At 43.4% G+C, this 23,393-nt stretch overlaps 1 protein-coding gene and 1 non-coding gene across 2 annotated transcripts; both read left to right on the top strand.

The window, feature by feature from the left end:
- Positions 1–2,352: 2,352 nt before the first annotated feature.
- LOC138999707 (U6 spliceosomal RNA) lies at positions 2,353–2,459 on the top strand. Its single transcript, XR_011469433.1, has one exon. It is a non-coding gene; the product is annotated as a U6 spliceosomal RNA (small nuclear RNA).
- Positions 2,460–18,524: 16,065 nt separating this feature from the next.
- On the top strand, positions 18,525–23,157 carry GCNT3 (glucosaminyl (N-acetyl) transferase 3, mucin type). The gene is made up of 2 exons (XM_070421652.1): positions 18,525–18,933; positions 20,000–23,157. The coding sequence occupies exon 2, from the start codon at positions 20,054–20,056 to the stop codon at positions 21,368–21,370; it is 1,317 nt and encodes a 438-aa protein (XP_070277753.1). The 5' UTR covers positions 18,525–18,933; positions 20,000–20,053; the 3' UTR covers positions 21,371–23,157.
- The last annotated feature ends 236 nt before the right edge of the window (positions 23,158–23,393 follow it).

Genomic DNA, 23,393 nt, shown 5'->3' with positions numbered 1-23,393 from the left:
AAACTGAGCTCTATCTCTTTATGGATGCTATTGAATAAACCCGACTGTTTTTTTCTCTAAAAGATGGCAAAAATGACACAAGGAAAATATACAGGCTGTATTTAGGCAACAAGCTTAGTATTTCCATAATAATGGAAAGTTCTTGAATAATAATGGACCACATTCCAAGGTTAACATTGAAGCCACTGAAAGTCAGTAAGTTATCTCTGTTACAGAATTTGCCAAAGTAAATGCCTAAGATGGTTATAATTTTCTTTAGAATCTCAAAATTGTTAAAACATAAATAAATAAATAAATAAATAAATAGATGTAACTAAAATGAAGGATCTGTAGTGGAGCTTTTCAGTGATAACTATAGGTATATTGATGGTGGGGGTCCAGTTACTCTTCTCCCTGTAAGAGTGGAAAACCCCACAGCAGTAACCTTAGATGTTATCTCTAAGGAAGAATGTGGCAGTTTTAAAATTCAAAGGGCTACAGGCCTGCTTCCAAAGTCTTTGGTAACTTATAACTTTGGAGTTTACTGAATTAAATAATAAAAATTTATGAAATATATAGGTATTTTAAAATGACAAAATGCTGGAATAGCAATCTAAGTTTGCCTCATATGAAAAATCTAGAGGACATAATTGAATCTATTAATTAAATGTGTTTGTATTTTATTTAAAATACTAGAGGCCCAGTGCATGAAATTCATGCACGGGGGGGTGGGGGGTTCCCCTCAGCCCAGTCTGCACCCTCTCCAATCCGGGACCCCTTGGGGGTTCTGACTGCTGGTTTAGGCCCGATCCCTAAACTGCCTCCCTGCCGGCCTGGTTAACCCCAACTGCCCCCCTGCCAGCCTGGTTGCCCCTAATTGCCCCTCCTGCTGGCCTGGTTGCCCCTTAGTGCCCCCCTGCCAGCCTGGTTGCCCCCAACTTCCCCCCTCTGCTGGTCTGATCACCTTTAATTGCTTCCCTGCTGGCCTGGTCACCCCTGTCAGCCCCCTGCTGGCCTGGTTGCCCCCTACTGCCCCCATGCCGGCCTGTTCACCCCCAACTACTCCCCCTGTAGCCTGATAACCCCACACAACCTGCTGTTTATTCGTTTGATCATCCCTCAGTAACCCCCCTGCCGGCATGGTCACCACATGCAACCTGCTGTTCAGTCGTTTGGTCATCCCTCACTATCCCCCCAGCTGGCCTGGTTGCCCCACACAGACTGCTTGTTCAGTCATTTGGTCGATTCTCACTAAGTCCCCTGCTGGCCTGGTTGCCCCACACAGCCTGCTGTTTGGTCATTCCTCAGGTTGTTTTGTTTGTGATGGCCCTGGCTTTTTATAATTAGGATATCCTTAAAAATATGAAGGTATTACTAATCTAAGAACTGCTAAGTATTAAACTTCCCACCTAAAATTTAAGGCTTCTAAGAGTTAAGATTCAAATTAAGTTAGGAGAAATTATATGGTTGTGATAATAAAATGCATAAAGTTTAGAAATTTATTTTTGAGAAAAATAAATCTTGAGTTTTTTCTGGAGAAATTAGTAGTTCAAAATACATTTTAGTCCTGATGTGTACTACATGTAGAAAAATTTCAACCTAAGATATAATATTTTATATGGTCTAATTTAAAAAGGAGGATTAATTCTATGGTCTGAACCAAATTTTTAATATAAAAACCAATTTAAATTTAATATCTTTTAGAAGAATTACAAAAAGTATAGAATATAATCTTTGGGTTATATATATTTAATGGTCTTTCCAAGTTAAATTTCAAGACTTTAACCAAGAGATAGCCTTGAGACATTTCAAGGGTCCTGGAATGATTCAAGGATTTACTCTCTTCTTAAAAGAAATATTTTTGAACTAAATTAGTCCGATCTAATGTACTTGAAAACATGTGGGAAGCTTTATCAAATAAAAAATAAAACTATGTTTTATTTATATACATATATTTTAAATGTTATAAAAGCCTCAACCTCTAAAGGAGGGCAAGACAAAGTTGCTGAATACTTCTTAAGCAAAACCAGATTATTCAGCAAGGGAATTTTAAGATAAGAAGCCTCAGGTAGCCTGCTCTTTAAATAGGCTGGGGGATGGGGCAGCATTTGTACTTCATAGGTCAAATGTATAAGTTTGCTTACTTTGCTTTTTCAATAAAGATGCCTACTTTAATTACTTAATAAATTAGCTTTTAATAATATAATCAAGGTCTCATATAAATTCAGTTATATGAGAAGCCAATATTTTTATAAACAATTGGGCCTAACAAAGGCCAAAGTAAAAATTTGAATATGTATGCAAATGAGCATTAGCCAGAAAGAATACTGTTTAAAAGTAAATTTTAAGCTTAATAAAAAGGAGAAATTTTCAGTGCTCACTTTGGCAGCACATATACTAAATTTGGAATGATACAGAGAAGATTAGCATGGCCCCTGCGCAAGGATGACACGCAAATTTGTGAAGCGTTCCATATTTTATTTTAAAAAAAAAGAGAAATTTTAAAATCTCTTCCACTACTATTTACAAAATAAACTAAAAGTTATTATTCAAGCATTAAATCTCATAATTAATAAGACACCATAAGTAAAAAAAGAGATTCATTTACTTGATATATATGCATTACAGTATTGGCCAGCATCTGAAAAGCAACCAAGTTTGTTGCTCTGTTTAAAAGAAAGGAAAAAGTTTTTAAACGAAACTCCCTAAATGTGGCCTAGAAATTACTCTGGGGGAAAAAACATAAGGAGTTTCCTTCAAATAACTGGAAAACTGTAGTTAAAAAAACAATGTATTAGACCTCAAAAATAAAAGTAAGTAATTTGCATTTTGCCTCCCTAACAAAGCTTATGTCAATATACTCAAAGACTGATAGCAGAAATCCAATTAGTGTCACTTACTATCCACAACCAAGGACAAATAAAGTCAGAAAATAAGCCTTATTTCAGACTGATTTAAATTGTCAAATTGAAATAAGTGAATATTCAGGGGAACTTAGTTGTGCTAGGCAAGAACCTATTCCTGGAGCATTAACTATTTTTTTACTGATGGTTCATCTCATAGCAAAGCTGCTTATCATGCAATGAATTCAGACCAATCATACTTCTGAATTGAATTAAAAGTTAAGAATTGAATTAAAAGTTATCAAGGCTGCATTGCAGGATTTTCAGAAGCCAAAATATTGTACAGGAAGCAAAAAATTGTCCCCCTTGCATGTTAAAAAATAAAGGGGGGGATAGTGGAGAAATATCCTATAAGTAAACTACATCAAGCCTTCATCACTTTAAAATTTTTTCACTTGTAATGCTGATGGCAAGACACCCATGTAATTATACTGGTGTCAGAATAAGCCAAAGAAAAATGGTTTGGTTAAAATGAAAAAATCCCAAGTCTGGTTTATGGAAGGGTCCCTTTATTAACCTTTGGTCAAGGATATGCTTGTGTATTTCCATAAACTTCTCCAAGCCTGTGTGGATTCCTGCAACAATGGATCCGAGAGAGGAACTGCTCACCCTGTACCTGTGGCTGCAGACAGACAACTACTCCAGTCCCAAATAGCAGTGGCCCCAAGCAACACGCTGACAAGATGGAAGAGAAACAATCCAGAGATGGCAGATGATGAAGATGCCTTGCAATGCTAGCAGTCATCAGCTGTACATCGGTACTGGTTGACTAGAGGCCTAGTGCACAAATTTGTGCAGAGGTGGGGTCCGGCCGGCCCAGCCCCAATCAGGGAGAATCGGGGCCAGGCCTGTCAGGAGGAGATATCAGGAGGTTGGCTGGCCGGTCCACCCTTATTGGGGCCTGATCAGGGCCAGGCTGGCCCTGCCCCTAATTGGGGTGGGGGGGCTGATTTGGGATGGGGCTGACTGTGGGGAGGGGCTGCAGGAGGTGGGCCGGCCAGCCTGCCCCTGATGGGCCCCCACCACCCTGATCAACCTGAAGCCCCTCCCCGCAGCCAGCCCCACCCCTGATTGCCCTCCCACACCAATTGGATATGGGACTGGCCGGCCAACCTCCCACAGCCCCTCCCCTGACCACTGACCCCTGCTTGGCCCCCCACCCCATTCAGGGTAGGATGGGGGTGATCAGGGGTGTGGCCAGCTTGGGGGAAGAGCTACGGGCTGATCAGGGTGGTGGGGGCTCATCAGGGGTTGGGCCAGTTGGGAGGAGGGGCTGAAGGAGGCAATGGGGGATGGTAAAGATGCCAGCCAGTCCCACCCCCAATTGGGGTGGGATCAGGGGCCGTGGGAGGTTGGCCAGCTGTCCCCCTCCCCCCCCAATCGGGCCAGTTTGCTGGGCATCATAGTAACCAGTTGTTCTGGTTGTTTCGGTTGTTCTGGCGTTCCAGTCACTGGCTTTTAATATATATATATGGATAAGCAAGGATTACATGGGGAAATAGGGATTACAGGCATGGGGAAGTAAAAGGCTGGGGTGGGACTCCATTGTTTGGGCAACAATGTTGTTAATATTTCCATCATAATAGGTAGTTCTTGAATGAGAATGGTTCCAAGGTTGATTCCCAGGTACAAGTTTGACTCCCAGGTCCTGGGTTGACTCCCAGGTCCTGGGGGCATACAACTCCAAGCCAGGTCAGAATGTCCTTTCTTTAACCAACACCAGGCAATCATGGTTAACAGAGCATCTATACTAATAAAAGGGTAATATGCTAATTAGACCAGTTAGACCAGATGTCTTCTGGATGTCATTCCCGATGTCCTTCCTGACAAAGCTGGGGCCTGGGCAAAGCTGCCCAAGGTTCCAGGTGTCTGCAGCCAGCCAGAGGGAGGGAAGCCTGGGTCCTGGTTTCCTGTGGCCAGCCAGAGGAGGGAAGCCTGGGTCCCAGGTGCAGGGGCCGAGGCAGAGGTGGTTAGGGGCAATCGAGCAGGCAGGCAAGCAGTTAGGGGTGAGCAGGCAGGCAGGAGAGCAGTTAAAGGCATCGAGTAGGCAGGCAGAGTGGTTAGGGGCAATCAGGCAGGCAGGCGAGTGGTTAGGAGCCAGCCGTCCTGGATTGCGAGAGGGTGCAGGCTGGGCTGAGGGATGCCCCCCCCCCATCCCATGCACGAATTTTGTACACTAGGCCTCTAGTCCTGTATAATAAAAGCCTAATATGCAAATAGTTCCCTGGACCAGCAGTTCAAGCGTGAGTTTGACCACTCACTATGACATGTACTGACCACTAGGGAGCAGCATGAAACATGGAGGGTGTTGGCAATGCAGCGCTGGCGATGCAGCATTGGCAGCGGGTGGCAATGGAGACACTGTCAGCCCTGAGGGGCCCCAACGGGAGCGGGACCATGGCAGGATGTGGAGCAGGTGAGCAGGCAGTGTCAGGCCAAGGTGGTGCAAGTGGGGACCCGATTGCCCCACAGCAGGGGGCAGGACCACCACCTGGCTCCCAGGTCCTGAGGCCTCAATTGATCACCCTGTAGGTGGGATGGTGGAGCAGGTGAGGGGGCAATGCCAGGCCAAGGTGGTGCCAGGCAGGGCTGGGAGGCTGGGGTTGTGAGCTGGGGCCTGATCCCCGCAGGCCATCCCGAGGGACCCCACCCGTGCACAAATTTGTGCACCAGGCCTCTAGAGATTAATATTTCCCATTACCAAAGCTAGTCCCCAGTATTCTATTTTTGCTCCTAACAGTCTTAGCAATTAGAATATGGTCTAAGTGAAAGGGAATGTTGGTTGTGAAGTGGTCTAAAGGTCAGTTCCCAGGGAGGGGTTATGGATCCAATTATTTGATCAGACCTAACACTGTACCCTTACCCTGGGAGACATTTTTGTATCTGATGATGAACTGGTTGGTTAATGACTGCTATTCTAGTTACATGCCCATACCTTTTGACTTTTATGATTGTTTTGTTGTAAAGAATCTGTGTTCAAAGACCAAGGGTAGACTACAATATTGTGTTTTATAAGAAATATGTATTTGGTCATTCAGATGACCAAATATATGTTTCTCATACATATTTGGTCTTTGTTCACAATTCCTGACTCACAGCTCCTGGAATTCTTGGAATTTCCTAAATGTTGAGAGTGAAAAAGGTGTCTTTTGTGATGTTAATGAGGTGAATTTTGAAAGGACCTAAGGATAAGGCTGGTTGCTAATGGAAACAACCCAGGGATTGGAGGGTTGGAACTTTGTCCCACTTCCCCAGATGCTCCAGGGAGGGGAGAGGGGCTGGAGGGTGGATCAAACCCTAAAGGCTAATGATTTCATCCACTGTGACTACGTAATGAAGCTTCTGTAACACCCAAGGAGAATGGGGCTACAAGAGCTTCCAGGTTCATGAACTCCTGGAGATGCGTGGAGAGTGGCGTACCTGGATCAGGCATGGAAACTTTGGGCCCCTTCCCACATACCTTTCCCTGTGCATCTTTCAGCTGTTTCGTGACCTAGTAAGTAACATGCTTCTCTGAGCCATTCCAGCAAATTAATGGAACCCAAGAGGTTGTGGGAACCTGTGGTTTATAGCCAATCAGTTAGAAATGCAGGTAATAACCTGGACTTGCAATTGGCATTCTGAGTTGGTGGCCTTGGGACCTCCAATCTGTGGCCAGTTGGTCAGAACAGGCAGCCTGCACTTGCGTCTGAGGTGTGTATTTTGGGGGATGGGCAGAGGAGGAACAGTCTTGTAGGACTGGACCCCTGAACCTGTGGAATCTGATGGCAGATAGTATCTGAATTGAGTTTAATTCTCAGCCACTGCTGCTGTTTGAGAATTGTTTGTGGGCATGGGGAACCCCCTTCCACGGTGGAATTGGGTCCAGGAACCCAGTTTACTTTAAATGTTAAAAAGTCACAAAATTCATTTTCTTAAATGAAAAAGCAATGAAAAACCTATTAAAATTGTGTCACAGAAGACATGCTGTAGATGATCATAAATTGTCCTCTCATGCCAGAAATACTCATTTTGGAACCAGTGAATATTGTTCTAGCATGACAAATCTATTGATTGCTGCCTTTTGATACCTGCAGACGAGGGAGATGTCAAAAATGAACATGCAAGAAGAAAGGACAGGGGCGTGGGAAAGCCTGCCATCTGCCCTGGAAGCGGGAAGGGCGCAGGGGCTTTCCGGGGCAATTTAGCCTGGGAGTTAGGTTTGAAGGAGCCCCACTGCAGATCTTGTCTGTAGAGATGAAAATGCTTTCTGCCCAGGAGAAGAGCTGTCCCTAAGTGTTATGGCCTTGTATCATCTTGTAGGGCATGAACCAGTGTTTTTTTTTATCTAACCTGGAAACTTGATTCCTTTATAAATGTCTCCACATAGCCAGTTTCTCACGATGCCCTCTCAGCCAACTTTACCATCTTACTGCTTCTCTCCTTGAATAGTGAGTCAATCAATTTTCCACACATGTTCAGTGTATTTTGTGGAGAGATGCTTCCTAATCCCCTAGGGATAGAAGGAAGGCACAAAAGGCTGGAAGTGAGGAGGCCAGTGGGAGGGATATTGCAGTGGTCCCCGTGCCAATGAGGGCCCCACCAGGTCAGTGACAACAGGGAGAAGAGGGGAGGGCTGTGAGAGACAGGAAGAATTTAAAAGTGATAGGGTTAACTGGAGAACACTGTTGTAATGTACAGCACAAATCACTGAAGGATGCCTCAAAAAGTCGAATTAAAGAGTCACATTTATTGCAATCCGGGACTATGAGGGGCCATTTTGCTTTCTCAAATCTCATAGTGCCCGCCCCAGCCCCAATACCAGACTTATATAGGCAAAGATCACAAAAGTATTGGTTACATCCCAAGGTTTGGAATGAGGAACCTGGTTTGCAAAAAAGCAGTTTACAGAAGCAGAAGCAGCATGTTATCTAAATTATAGTTCTGGGTCTCTGGATCACTGAATTGACAGAAACACATTATCTAGAGCCCTCAGGTCTGGAATGAGGAACCTGGTCAGACAAGCACGTTATCTAAATTACAGTTTTTGGGTCTCTGGAACACTGAGTCAACAGGGACACTTTAACTGGAGCCCTCTGACCTTGGGATAATCGTGCTGTCCTTCCCAGGTAAAGGAAAATGTGCTTTCTAAGACCAGTATGACCACAACAAATGCGATTTCACATTACAATCAATAGGGTATTTAATCGAATGGGATGACTTATATAATTCAGAAAATCAAAGTAACTTTTCTATTGTTAAACAAAGCAAATAGGTACAGAAGCCAAACAGCAGGGTTAAAGTTAAACTATAGTTTCTACCTGAGATGATTGCTACCATACTTCAACACAAGGCTTGAGCCTAACAAAAATCTAACAAATGTCAAAGGGAAACTCACTCTGCAAGCCTGAGCCTTGTGAAACGATGTTCCCCTTGAGCGTATATCTTACAGGAACTTCTGAGACCACAACTCTTGCACAGCCCAGATATGTGCTCAACAGAAGCTGCCTGCAGCCCAGCCTAGATACAGCGCGTTAACAAGAAGCCGCCTGCAGCATGGTCCAGATGCGAGTGTCAGCCGAAGCCTGCCACTCTCCCTAGGCACATGAAAAGCCTGCTCCCTCCCCATTTGGTGCTGACTTCTTTCTCAAACTCAGCCCATCTACACCCGGATGCCTTGAATAAATATCATTTTTATTACACTGAGCCTTGAGTCTGTTCTATGTGAACCCGGCCCAACTCGGAACCTTTCAAACAGCACCACTGGGATAGATTTAAGAAGGCTTGGAAACCAGTCTGAAAGCCAGGAGCCTTCTGACCCAAAATTCACCATGGCGACCCCAGACGAGGGCAGCCCGGAGGGGAAAAATCAATCTTGCTAAAGTGTAATTTCCATAAAAGTTAAAAACACGACTCTCCACAAATCCACATAAGGGCTCTTGAACACGGCTCTGGCATGTTGCCCCCAGGACATAGACGCCCCACAGCAGGGTCACAGCATTTCTGAACCGAAAAAGCTGTTATTTTTTCCAGATTTAGGGTGAAGGGTTAATAAAGGGCCTCCTATATACTGAAGCCCAGAGAAGCCAAGTAACTTATGGAAGTCACACAGAGTGGGAGTATTTTTAAAAGACATTGGTAATCAGGTTGAACGTACCCTGAACAAGGACCCTGTACATAAATCCCAAATATTATCCTGTTCCCTCCTCATTTCCATTAATAGGCACGGAGAAGGGAGTGCCAATTCATTCAAGCTTTTCTGGCCTCATTCAACACATTCCCAGAGCAGTTTCCATCTGCTTTCCTTTGGTGTTAGCGTCTTGCCTGCCTTAGCCCCAGAGAGCTCTGACTTCTGTATTCTGCCGTTCATTTGACATGTGGCAGATTTTTCCTCAAACTCCCATAATTTAATTCTGTGCATGTCTGTCTTCTTTCACAACTAACCCCTCCTTTTTTTTTTTTTCGGCTCTAACAGAGCACCAAAAAGTGAGTTAGTCCCTTAATTGAAAAAAATTTTCCTGCGTTATTATTGGATCACGTTGGCATTAAATGCCGTTTATCTTTGCACGCTTGCACAGACCACGATATGTATTATATCTGGTTGTTTGTGAACAGAAACCTGATTGGAGTCCACAAGAGTATCTTAGTTAAATAGCACTCCAGGTAATGGGCTCTGCCACTCAGAATGTGGCCAAGATTAGAATGTGGCTTTCTAATTGAGGTAATGAAATCTCCTGTGTAATGCCAATTAAGATTTTGGCTTGTTTGCTTTCTGTTCTATGAATCAGGTTCTGGTTGACCCCACAAAACCACTGACTGGTATCTACATATCGAAAATCAAACGTATTTTTGAAACTTAGTGACATGTTTTCTAGGCAGCTGTTTGTTTAGGTTCCATACCCATTCCCCCCTTTCCCCTGTTTCATTGATATTTGGCATTTTCCCAAAGCACCAAGCTAAAAGGTTAAGAGCTTTGTTTCAAAGCACAGCTGTTTGATCCAAAAGCATTGGCTTCCTACTTCATTCTTTACATCAAAATGTATTCCAGGTGTATCCAAAATTTAAATGTAAAAAAAAACAACCCCAAAAAAACAAAAAACCCATGAAATTTTACGAATCTCAGGAGTTAAAGGAAAAATATAGATAAATTTGATCATATCAAATAGTTGCAAACTTCTATATAGCGGCATTACTCCTAGGGGGAAAAAAACCCCATAAAACCCATTCAAAGTCAAACAACAGACTAAGATAAAATATCTACACCAGAATGAAGAGCAAATAACTGATAAATTCAAAAGGCTCTTACAAATTCAAAAAACAACTAATAAGCCCATAAAAAATAGGTAGAAATAATCAACAACCAAGGAAATTTAAGAAGTGCAGATGGCCAAAAACCTGAAAAATTGGGCTCAAACTTATGAATTATAAAATAAATGCAGGTGAAAACCATAGTGAGGCATCTTTTCCATCTATTGATTGCGGGAAAAGCAAAAACAAAAGATAATTTTAGGTGATGACGGGGGAAACAGGTAGTTATGTAGTGAGTGATTAAAACCTTTGGGTAGTGTTGTTGTGGCAGAATGCATGGGAGAATGATCAGCCAGCACTCTGAGGGAGGAGAGTTTAACCTTTATTTCACAGATCCACTAGTCCAGGGAATTCCAGATCCAAAGCCTGAACTGAACTCGTGGGGAGGCTCTGACCTATATGTCTCCTCCTGTGGTGGGCCCCTGAGGGTCCCAGCAGCTCTGCCCAAGTCAGTCAGAGTGGGGAAGTAAGACTACAGTTTTAACCAGATACTGAACTAGGTTGCAAGCCACCACCCTCTTCCCAATTTTCCTTTTCAGTGTCAGTGAAAAATTCTAAAGCTGCATAATTTTTGACCCAGAAATTATATTTCTAATAATTTATGCTATAAAAAACAGTGACACAGCCCTAACGGGTTTGGCTCAGTGGATAGAGCGTCAGCCTGCAGACTCAAGGGTCCCAGGTTCGATTCCGGTCAAGGGCATGTACCTTGGTTGCAGGCATATTCCCAGTGGGGAGTGTGCAGGAGGCAGCTGATCCGATGTTTCTCTCTCATTGATGTTTCTAACTCTCTATCTCTCTCGCCTTTCCCTCTAACCCTATTATTTGCCTGACTGAACTGTTCACCTATCCGGTATTGGCCTAAATGCCACCGCCTGCAGGATGTCTTTCAGGAATCCCACCTTCGGGTCTACTTGCTATAGGTCCCCTTGGAACTTTTCACACATTGTTACTGCTTGTTTGTTGCTCTTCCCTACTAACCCGTGAGCTCCTACCTGGCTGCATTTGCATGGTTCCAGTTATGGATGAAATAACAGGGGCAGGGAGAGGACCCAGGGGCTTCCCAAGGATAAAGAGAGCTAGGATTTTCACGCGGGTCCTTGAATTCCACACATTTCCACCATGGGCTCTAGTCCACTCTCGATTATCTGAAGCAGATACATACCCAGGCCCGACACGGGCTGTCGCTGCAGAACGCCCCTGGCCAGGGCCACAGACAGAAAATATGCTCAAAGACATAGCTCCCTCTGATGAGCTGCAGGATTTGAGGACTGAAAGGCCCTGGGGGCCAAGTTCAGTCGGTGGGGCCTCTCACCTGCTCGGGACTCCACTCTCTGCCTTCCTGACCGGTAGGTGTGGGTGAGAAGTCAGAGACTCGCCCCTGGTTTCCATAGTCCTGCACTCACCCTCCTCACCTTCGCTCTGCTCCCCACCAGGGATGGCAGTCTCTCTCTGCCCAGGGCCCAGCACATTGCCTCACTGCCCTAGGCCTGAAAGACGGCAGTGACCCCATAACAACACACATAAAACTTTTGGGGTCCACAGTGTATACAGTTCATAGACCTTATGGGCGAGGACAGCACAGAGAAGGCCCCGGAAATACTTTCCTCATTTGCTACCAAAAAGGATGGCATGAAGAGCCTGCAGTTATTTTTGTATTGTTTTTTAAGATTAAGAAAATAGAACTGAAATGTATTGTGCATTGTCATTTAATGCATGTTTATGTTTTCATATATTGGTCTGTGGTCTAGTCCTCAAAAAGATAATATGAGTGGGTGAAGCGACATTCTGTGAATGTTAGGTGATGCCGATGTTGTTTAGATTAAGTTGCTCTCATTATAACATCCAACTTTACATTCATAAAAAGTTATTTCCACTAGTATCTGGTTAGACATAAATGTACACCACACACACACACAAACACACACACACACACACACACACACACAAAATCTACTTTCCCCAATAAAATGAAGACCAGATCTGTTCACACAGGTCTGCACAGCGGTAAAAAAGAAAAAGCATAGTTAACTTCTGAAGTCAGAGAGCTTTATTTATTTTGTTTCTTCAGATGATTCTAAAATACCTTTTTAAAAGAAGCATATGCATTTTAGATAGATTATAAAACTGACGTGATAAAAAGGGGAAACTGAAAACCAGGAGCAATCACACAACCCTGAATACTGTGCTTAATGTTTTAGTGCCTTTCTTTACACACTTTTCCTTGAAATGTGTTTTTAAATCAGAAGCAAAAAATGGTGGTGTGGAGATGGGAGAGGTGGCAGTGGAGAGAAGGGAAGGAGAGCTCCAAGCTGTACTCCTCAGGCTTCATAGTAGTTTCTCTTGACTCCCCTCAAACAGGTGCCTTTTTCATACCTATGATTCTTTCATTTTTAAAAAAAATTTTAAAAATGATTTTTAGAGAGAGAGGAAGGGAGAAGGAGAAGTGAGAGACAGAGAGAAACCTCGATGGAAGAGAAAAACATCGATTGGCTGCCTCCTGCAGGCCCCCTACCAGAGACCAAGCCTGCAACCCGGGCATATGCCCTGACTGGGAATCGAACCATGACCTCTTGATTCATATGTCGATGTCAACCATTGAGTCACACTGGCCAGGCTGGGGACATTTTTTAAAAACTCGTATTTGCTCCTCTTGTAACCACTAGCCAACACGCTTCTCATTTGTTGGCACTTATATTTCTAACCATTCCCTTTTTGGTTTCAACCTCTGGGCTTCCATTACATCCAATGCATACCTCTTTTTGCACTGATGGCATTATTATAATCTATTTTCAAATATTTCTCCCACACAAGACTATGAGCACTTTGAGAGTAGGGACTGTCTTAATCAACTTTGTGTCTCTAGCTTTTAAAACTTAGCAGCTTCCTCCATCAACAATTGCTAAATGGAGTGAATGCATAAAATGCTGCCAAGTTACATACCATTTGTTGCTGGTTCCATTTAGAAAGTTACTTCCCAGTGACACCGTAGGAGGCACCTTAATCTCATTACTAACAGGCCTCCAAATCTCATTCTTAGGAGGTTCCTTCTGAGGAAGTTTCCTAAGCAAAGTTAATCCCTTTAGTGCTGTTTGGGTTTCAATTAGCTTCAACTCTTGTCATTGTGTTTTCACCTCAGGGAGCCTCTATGTGTTTCTTTCAGTAAATATTAGTGAGCGCTGGTTCCAAGACTCCAGGACGCCAGGACCCTCCCTGGAACTCTGAGGCAGCTGTTCATCCAGGAAGTATTCCTGGGGAATCTACCACCTGCGAGTTCTCATCTAGCTCCTGTGGGAGGCAAAGCAGAGTCAGACACGGTCTTTGCCCTCCTGACACAATGAGGACAAGTGCATGTCCACCCGTTTGTGAGGCGGTACAAATACCTGGCTGTATTGCCCTCTCCAGCTGTAGAACAAGTTGCATTATTTCATCTGTAAAAATTGTTGCCTTGCCTACTTTCAGAATTTTCCTCTGTAACAATTACTGATTACCGCGAATTGAGTTCTGTGGGGTTTCTTTCTTTTTTCTTTGAGTATCTTCTCTTTTACTCCAGGTCACTCGGAGCGTGTCCGGGGGAGGGAGAGTGTTGAGTGCACAGAGCGAGTGGAGCTCTGAGGAGGGGCTGCAGAGCACCCCCACAGCCAGAAACCACAGCTGACCATGAGCTTCATCTTACAACCTGATTGGAAACAAAGTTGATTATATTGGATTTTTTTTTTTTTTTTGAATCCTTACCCAAGGATATTTTTTCCACGGATTTTCAGACAGAATGGAAGGGAAGGAGGAGGGGGAGAGAGAGAGAGAAAAAACATCCCTGTGAGAGAGACACATCAATTGGTTGCCTCCTGCACATGCCCGGGCTGGGGCCAGGGATCAAACCTACAACTGAGTTACGTGCCCTTGACCGGGTATTGAACCTGTGACCCTTTGATCTGAGGGCCAACACTCTAACCACTGAGAAATACCAGCCAGGGCATATTAGATCTTTTCTTTTTAAAAATTTAAGTTCTTTATTGTTGAAAGTATTACATATGTCTTCATTTCCCCCCCCCCATTGACCTCTCCCCAGCCGCTTCCACCCCCCAGCACCTGCCCTCACTCCCCTTAGTGTCTGTGTCCATTGGTTATGCTTATATGCATCCATACAAGTCCTTTGTTTGATCTCTTACCCACTCTCCCAACCCTCCCCTGCCTTCCTTCCGAGGTTTGACAGTCTGTTCGATGTTTGTATGTCTCTGGAACTATTTTTGTTCATCAGTTTATATTGTTCATTATATTCCACAAATGAGTGAGATCATGTGATATTTATCTTTCTCTGCCTGACTTATTTCACATAGCATAATGCTCTCCAGGTCCATCCATGCTATTGTGAATGGTAAGAGTTCTTTCTTTTTTACAGCAGCGTAGTATTCCATTGTGTAGATGTACCATGGATTTTTAATCCACTCATCTGCTGATGGGTACTTAGGCTGTTTCTAAATCTTTGCTATTGTACATTGTGCTGCTATGAAGATAGGGGTGCATATATCCTTTCTGATTGGTGTTTCTGATTTCTTGGGATATATTCCTAGAAGCAGAATTACTGGGTCAAATGGGAGTTCCATTTTTAATTTTTTGAGGAATCTCCATAATGTTTTCCACAGTGGCTGCACCAGTCTGCATTCCCACCAGCAGTGCACGAGGGTTCCTTTTTCTCCACATCCTCACCAGCACTTGTCGTTTGTTGATTTGTTGATGATAGCCATTCTGACAGGTGTGAGATGGTACCTCATTGTTGTTTTGATTTGCATCTCTCAGATGATTAGTGACTTTGAGCATGTTTTCATATGTCTCTTGGCCTTCTGTATGTTTACTTTTGAGAAGTGTCTATTTAGGTCCTTTGCCCATTTTTTATTAGATTGTTTATCTTTCTTTTGTTAAGTTGTGTGAATTCCCTATAAATTTTGGAGATTAAACCCTTATCGGATGTCACATTGGCAAATATGTTCTCCCATGCAGTGGGCTTTCTTGTTATTTTGCTGATGGTTTCTTTTACAGTACAGAAGTTTTTTATTTTGATGTAGTCCCATTTGTTTATTTTTTCCCTAGTTTCCATTGTCCTAGGAGATGTGCTGGTAAAGATATTTTATGAGAGATGTCTGAGATTTTGCTGCCTATGGTTTCTTCTAGGATTTTTATGGTTTCCGAGGGCCAAAGCTCTAACCACTGAGAATACCAGCCAGCGCATGTTAGATCTTTTAACCCCTTCTCATAGCCCCATCTTCGCTAACAATGAACATTAAATAAAGAACCACCCATTCCTCTTCCTCTTCCGTCTCTTTCTAACCCCAGCTTCAGCTCATTCAGTAACACATTAACTTAGTTTGTGCCTGCTTATCTCTTTTCACTTCTTGCTTCTCTGAGTCATGTCTCCCCTCTGGTCTGTGGTACTGTCCTTGCTATCCATGACCTTTCTCTTCTGGGAAAGCCTTGGAATTCTGCCAATAACTATTTCCCTGATGCTGAGATAAAGACAGAGATAAAGATAGCTGAGAGGGCAAAGCTAACACTTACCAGATGTAAATGCCACCGTAATAAAATAAGACAAAGGGTGCATATGTCAGTTTGTAAATTCTGCTTACAAAGGTGGGATCTCTGCTATCTGGACCCTCCTATGACCCTGTTGTTGGGACTGTAGGGTATGATATTATGATAGATTAGAGAGTTAATGAATCCCATCTAAATTAACATTAAACTCCACTGGATTCTTCCAGATCTACCCCAGTGAGCCTGGCTTAGTTTCTCTGTTCTCCACTGAAGGAACTCTTAGATCCTCGAACAAACATACAGTGTTTATAATTCAAAACTCAAGGTATGCAGGCAAAATTATTGGCCTAATCATTTGGAGAAAAGGACTGAGGGGTCTGGGCGGGAAGAGTTTGCTGTTTTAAAAACAGCACCATAGTAGTGAGGCAGGCCAGTAAGCCAAGAAAAACGGAACAGAGAAACTGAGACAGATAGCTGAACGAGCAGGTCCGGCAATTTACAGCCAGATACAGGTCACTTCCCTAGAGATAACATCTTGCCTCAGTTTATTTCAGTTCCAGGCCCAGAAAAGCAGCAAAACCACATGAGGCACACTAGGACCAGCTGCAATGACTAACCAGGCACTGACCAATCAGTAGAGACCAGGACCCTGAAGAAGCACACCTGGAAAACTGATGAATATTCTGTTAAAATCCTCCCCTAAGGTTACCATCTGCAAGAGAGCGAGAGAATCCTGGAGACAAAGAACCTAGCACACGCTCTCCCTCTGGGGAGCATGCCTGCACCATTCTCTTTTCCCTCTTCTTCCCCCACTTCTTCCCACAAAGACACAGACCTTCTAAACTCTAAGTGACTCCATGAGACCTGCAACCAGGGGAGCAATGGGCAGTGACAGCTCGTCTCAGGTTAACTCACTGGCCCTGGCCCTGCCCCCAAGGCCCCCTTTTCACTGACTTTCCAATGAGCTAAAACAGCCCAGCCTAGGCTCTCTCCTCTTGCTTCTTCTATGCTAAGACCTTTCTTGTTTCATTGTCCCCAGCTTTAATAAACATGCCTTCATAGTCACTTGCACTCATGTTGTGAAATCTTCCCTGCACCTCTGTCCTGCCAAAGCCCAGGTGTGCCCCGAATACTAATTACTTGGTGTTACTAACATATAGCTTATCTCAACAAAGCATATACACACTTTGTTAATGTTATGTTAGCATATTTAGCAATTAAGATGGGATACCTCTTTTGATTACCTTACAAATCAAATATTCAAAATGTTTTTTCTTTATTGAGAGACTCTGTGATGCGTGGTTTTTATGGGAAAGAAGGTGGGAGCATCAAAGAAAAGTCAGATATAAAGAAACGGGAGAGATTTTTCTAGATTCAGATACTGGAGCTGGTGTTTATCCTTGAATCATTTTTGCCTCAGAGATTTTACAGCTCAACAGAGTTACTCAGAATTGGAGTGACCGAAGCTGGCAGAGGAAAGGCACCAATAAAAGTGGGATGCAGATGACTCTATATGGCTCCCTGCCATTGGCCTGTCTTCATCTACAGTTAGAAACACAAAGAAAGAAATAGAAAGGAAGGAAGGAAGGAAGGAAGGAAGGAAGGAAGGAAGGAAGGAAGGAAGGAAGGGAGAGAGAGAGAAAGAAAGAAAGTGAAAAGATCCCAACCCCCTATGCTATATTCGGGTCTGCATAAACAGTTCTTGTAGGAAGACAGCAACACTTGGTCGTCATGCTATTGCCTTCAGAGGAAGTCCAGCCCCTGGACTAGGTTTGCAGTGCAGAGAGGGGGACTGTTGTGCTTTGCTAGCAGCCACCTCGTAGGCTCCGCCAACAGGGGGCGCTGGAGGGAGATGGTGAGGCTGAAGGCGGGACTTCCTGTTTGCTTCTTATCTACTTCCTGCCTCTGAGCATCACCATGCCTACGCTTTGGAGTGATGGTTGGTAAACAGCCGACAGAGACGCCAGCCACCTCATAAGAGGTCTGGATCTCAGCCTTAGGGGGCCTTCTGCTGAGCTCAGTGGCAGCATAGCAGTACAGTCCCCATCACAGCTCTGAGTTTTAGCGTGTTGGCACCCTTTTTTCTCAAATTCTAAGTTTAATAATTCCCATTTTTTCCCTTCATTCGTTCAGCCTCGGGCTGGTTGCTACTTCCAGCAATTGCTACTTCCCTAATAATTTAGTGCCCTCTACCCCTCCCACCACACACGCCTTTTCAGTTATTTAACTTTATACCCAGTTCAGTTCTTTATATTAAACTTGCTATTTCAAACATTTTGGCCAGGATGCTACATTTTTGGGGGGCTGGTTTGGGGGTGAGGAGATGGGGCAAACAGTGACAATGTTAGTGGCTTTGAAAAAGGCATTTTCCACCCTGCATTGCTGAGATCAGCTCATGGGGCTCTCACTGAAGTCCAGCTGCCCAGAGTGTTTTCCATTCTTCAGACTATAATGAACCCTAGACTCACAGGTACTAATGAGGGGGATCTACAGTCTGGAACCCCGTGGCTATTTCTAGTGTACAGGTTATTAACAGTCATGAAAAGACAGGCAAATGAATTGTTTCAAGTAGTTGCCATCTGAAGAATACTTTCTGGTTTTCACTGACATTTTTTAAAAACATGAAAGCAAAAAACAAAAGAAATAATCCTTGTCTTTGTATTGCTTTACTCTTTTAATGTTCAGGGAACATAAGAGGAGTGGCGCTTGGACTCTAGGCTAGGAGAAGGCAGAGGAAATACCTGTGTGCTTCTATGATTCTTTGTTAGGTGGGGGTGGGGGTGGGGAAGCTTTCAAGTTCTTATATGAGCAGTGACAGGTTTTTATGAATTGTTTTCTGGCAGGAGAGCCTGGATATAAACTGGGCTGTCCTGGTTGAAATAGTTGCTTGCCTTCTCAGATAGTGACAGCATTTTTTCCTGCCTTACTCACCTCCCTGAATGACTGGAGGCTATGCTCCTGAATGACATATCTGAGCTTGCTCTCTTATCTGAGAGCAGGAAACTGAAAGGTGAGTGATGAAGCCACTTGCTGCTCTCTACTCTGCAGAAATTAAGGAGCCGGAGACAGTTTCTTGGACGCCCTGTGAATATCAGAAAGCATATTTTGGAGGAGTTAAAAGAAGACCAAGGGATATGGTGTTCACATTTGCTTCCATGGAACCCAACCAATCTTCCCTGGGAAACAGAAACAAACAATGGAAAGAGATCTACCCTAAGTAAGAAAGAAGCTATTAAAGGTGAGAATTTTCTTAATCTTTCATCATGTTTTCCTCTTAGATTCCCAAAAAATTATTACTGAAGAGGATACAAATCTTATGCTTGGAAAGAGGATGCAAAAGGGGAAAAACAATCATTGCTGGATGTATCACATTTTGTTTTTCATTCTCTCCATTTAAGATGTATCACATTTAGGGATTTATCTATAGTATCTGGTTTTCTTTGAATGGTACTCAGTACCCTGTATTGTTTTTGAAAGGTAGCTGTGGTTTGGAGGAATAAGTATTAAACTTATAGACAAAAAAAAAGGGGTGAGGGGAGAAAGTGAGGGAGTTCCAGATTTGCTTCTTAATATGTGATATTTGCAAGTTATTTAGCATCTTTTTCCTATCTAGAAAAGGCCTAATAATACTTTGTTTTAGGTATGTTATGAAGATTAAATGGGACAATGTAAAGAAATATTTCTGGCATATAGAAAGCACTCATTAAATATTATATATGCATAGCTCTGTGGGTGTCTGTGTATAAATATATTTTAAATTTGGATAGATTAAGTGTTATCTATATGAATGATTAAATGCATTAACCAACTGAGTTACTTGGCCAGGGTGAAGGAATATTTTTATAAAAGGGTGGTTAGATATTACATTTTGAATTTCTACAACTGATACTGAGAGTCTGAACTTCATGGATTTTTCTCTCTAGCCCTATCAGAAATCCTAGGTCCCAGTAAGAGCTATGCTAGAAACGGGGTGGTAAGGGGCGGAGGAAAGAATGGGGAACAAAGGGTAGGGACTTCCTCTTACTAATTCCACCTCTACATCAGCAGGTCTTCCGTTCCATTTCCCTTTCTCCTGGGGTAGAGGTGGAGCTAGGTCCTGACTCTAGCATGAGCAGCTAGTTTGTAGGGTCAGGTTATAGACCTCCTTCAGCAACCCAAGGGTAAGAAGTTCCTAGGCAGGTCTTGACTGAGGATATTTGCCTAGAGAAGAAATATATTTTGCCACCACTTTGGAGTTGGAGTTGTTGTTCCTGGGAACACATTCAGGGTTAGTTTGTAATCAAAGGCATTTTGTTCTGTCCAAGGATTCCAACCTCCTCTTCCTTCCCTGGGCCCAAACTCTATTGATCTCCCAGACCATGAAGATGATTTGGTGGAAGAAGAAACTCTGCAGGCAGCATTACCTGTGGGCCCTGGGCTGCTATTTGCTGCTGGCCATTGTTGCTCTGAGATTCTCTCTCAGATTGAAATGCGACTTTGATTCCCTGGATCTGGAGTCCAAGCACTGTAGGGACATCTTGTACAAGTCCCTGCAGTTGACAGCAAGGAGATCCATCAACTGTTCTAGAATCATCCAAGGGGACAAGGAAGCAGTGATTGAGGCTCTCCTGGACAGGCTGGAGGTCAAGAAGAAGCGGGAGCCTTTCACAGACACTGACTACATCAACATGACCAGAGACTGTGAGTACTTTAAGGCCAAAAGGAAGTTCATCCAGTATCCACTCAGCAGAGAGGAGTTAGACTTCCCTATTGCATACTCTATGGTGGTCCATGAGAAGATTGAAAACTTTGAAAGGCTGCTGAGAGCTGTGTATGCCCCTCAGAACATATATTGTGTCCACGTGGACCAGAAGTCCCCAGACACTTTCAAAGAGGCAGTCAGGGCAATTATTTCATGCTTCCCAAATGTCTTTATAGCCAGTAAGTTGGTTCGGGTGGTTTATGCCTCCTGGTCCAGGGTGCAGGCGGACCTGAACTGTATGGAAGACTTGCTCCAGAGCTCAGTGCCCTGGAAATACTTGCTGAATACATGCGGAACGGACTTTCCCATAAAGACCAATGCCGAGATGGTCCTGGCCCTCAAGATGTTGAATGGGAAGAACAGTATGGAGTCCGAGATACCTACTGAGTACAAAAGATCTCGCTGGCAATATCACTATGAGGTAACAGACACAATACACGTAACTAACAAGAAGAAGGACCCTCCCCCTAATAATTTACCTATGTTCGTAGGGAATGCCTACATTGTGGCTTCTCGAGGCTTTGTCCAGCAGGTCTTTGAGAACCCCAAAGCCCGGCAACTAATTGAGTGGGTGAAAGATACCTATAGCCCCGATGAACACCTCTGGGCCACACTTCAGCGTGCCCCATGGATGCCTGGCTCTGTTCCCTACCACCCCAAGTTTCACATGTCAGACATGGCTGCCATTGCCAGGCTGGTAAAATGGCAGGGCCATGAAGGAGACATCAGCATGGGGGCACCTTATGCGCCTTGCTCTGGAACCCATCAGCGGTCTGTCTGTATTTATGGCGTTGGGGACCTTCACTGGATTCTTCAGAACCATCACCTGTTGGCCAACAAGTTCGACCCAAAGGTGGATGATAATGTTATTCAGTGCTTAGAAGAATACTTACGGTATAAGGCCATCAACAGACTGCACTCTGAGATACACTGAGAGAACTGCTACCTCAGACTGAAATGTGGGGCAAGAACATGTGCAAACATGCCCAGAATGTGCTGGGACAGTGTGGGGTGGGAGACCAGGTCTCTGGAATCCACGGCATCCCACAGGGTTAGGGGGCTGCTATTGGAGTGTGGGTAAGTAGATCTGTTGCCTTGCAAATTGCTATCCTGGATGAACACTGACTTAGCTCACCCCACTCCCAGTAGCCCCTCCACTGACTTTCTCACAGAGTGAGCAGAAGAACTAGTTATTTGGGAGAGCCAGGGAGGGAAGTGTGATAGGGGACCCTGGACTTTAGTTGAATGCTTAGTGTCCAGCTTTTCCATTCTGTGGAGATGCCATTCCTAATAATTCTAGGCTTGGTAGTGGGAAGGGGGAGTTTGATGGAAATAGGGCCTTCTCCTGTACTATTAACTTAAAAATAAATAGCTCCTAATTCAAACCTCTACCTCTGCTTTCTGTTTGGGAAGCCAGAAATAAGACAAAAGTCTTACACTTGTGTTCATTACTATTGGTAGCACTTAAAATCCCTTGTGGCTGGCCAGAGACTCCCCATTATTCCAAAATGATCATGGCAGGCTGTATAAACAGCATATTCAAAAAAATATAGAGGTACAGAGCTGATGCTTTCATTGTTGAAAACCCTCCTCATGTTGTTTACATTGCCAGATTCGTGACCCTTCTGTATGGGAAAAGGCAGAGTGATTTAACCAATCTGACCACCATATCTTTATGGGAAAATTACAACCCTAATTTAGCCAGCTTCACAGCCAAAGCTTAATGTTCCATAACAAAGATAATAGCTAGTTTAGGTAAAGCCACCATATAATTTATTGTCCAAACTGGAACACTTTTAAAGGAGGGAGGGTAGCTGTACTATTACAATTATGTGGGGAAACAAGAATAAACTAGGACTGTTTAGCTAAACCAGGAAATTGGGTTATTTCACATTTAGGTCTTTTGAGTGAAAACTCTTAAGTATGTGAATGGAAGAGTCACTATTTGTGATTCTTTGGCTTATACATTTCCTCGTGGGGAGACAATTTTGTGTGTGTGTATTTGCCTCCACTCCCTGTAAATGTTACCTAGTGAAACAATGATCTCTGAGGCTCCAGAGATAATTGTCATAGCATTATGGAAGGCTATTGGCTATTAGTAATACTCTTCTGTGATGGACCGGGGAGACTACAGAAAAAGAGGCATATCTTCTATATAGTATAGTTGATCTTCTGCATACAATATGCTTTGGAAAAATGATTTAAATACAAATTAATTTGTGTAATTTGAATGATGTTCCCATTAATATGTCATGATATTGTTTCTTCATTTCTTATTATGACTCAATCAAGTGTTTCTCTCATTATCAACTTTCCCTATAACCCATGTACTCTGACGTAGTTATCACTGTGTCTGACAGTGAATTTCTATTTATAGTGACTGCTTTTGGTAAAGTTGTACTCCTTTGGTAATGGGCACTGCCACTACCAACTTACCTGTATCATACTATTGAGTCCTCTTCACCTTGCCCCCAGCCCCGCCTCCGAGATGGCTGACGGATAGTCAAGGGCTCAGCAGATGAGTCTCTGTAAGGCCTCTTCCCAGCAGGGGAGCTCGCGGACACCTTCACTGCTATGGGAAGTGGGCAGAAAAGCTTCCCAGAATGCATGCATTCTGAGGAAAAGAACTTGGGTCCTTGGCCTCATACTTGATTTCCTCTGTATATTTTCATGTGAAATAAATTATATTTTTTATATAAATAAACTAAATTGTGAACTTGTCATTTGAGGGGAAGAAGTTTCTGGAATTTTCCAAGTACTGACATTTTTTTTCCCTTGAAATACATTCAAGTGCATAGAAAGTGCTCTTTATTTAATAACACAAGGTCTTCCTATCCGAAGGGTCCAATTTCTCCCTCATTTGTGTAGTTTATTTTTAGAAATCATACAATTAAGTGAACACATTTGTTGATTTTTTTCTTCCAAGTCATATTTGTTTCTTTAATCTCTCTCTGGAA

Source organism: Myotis yumanensis, unplaced genomic scaffold (genome assembly GCF_028538775.1).
Source record: "Myotis yumanensis isolate MYYU_CA2020_CCGP unplaced genomic scaffold, mMyoYum1.0.hap1 SCAF_1, whole genome shotgun sequence".
NCBI classification, from domain to species: Eukaryota; Metazoa; Chordata; class Mammalia; order Chiroptera; family Vespertilionidae; genus Myotis; species Myotis yumanensis.
Note: the sequence above shows the minus strand (reverse complement) of the source record. Positions and strands in the feature narration are given on the sequence as shown.

Excerpts from the sequence above, each read along its gene's own strand:
- GCNT3 (XM_070421652.1), top strand. The coding sequence starts at position 20,054 with ATGAAGATGATTTGGTGGAAGAAGAAACTCTGCAGGCAGCATTACCTG.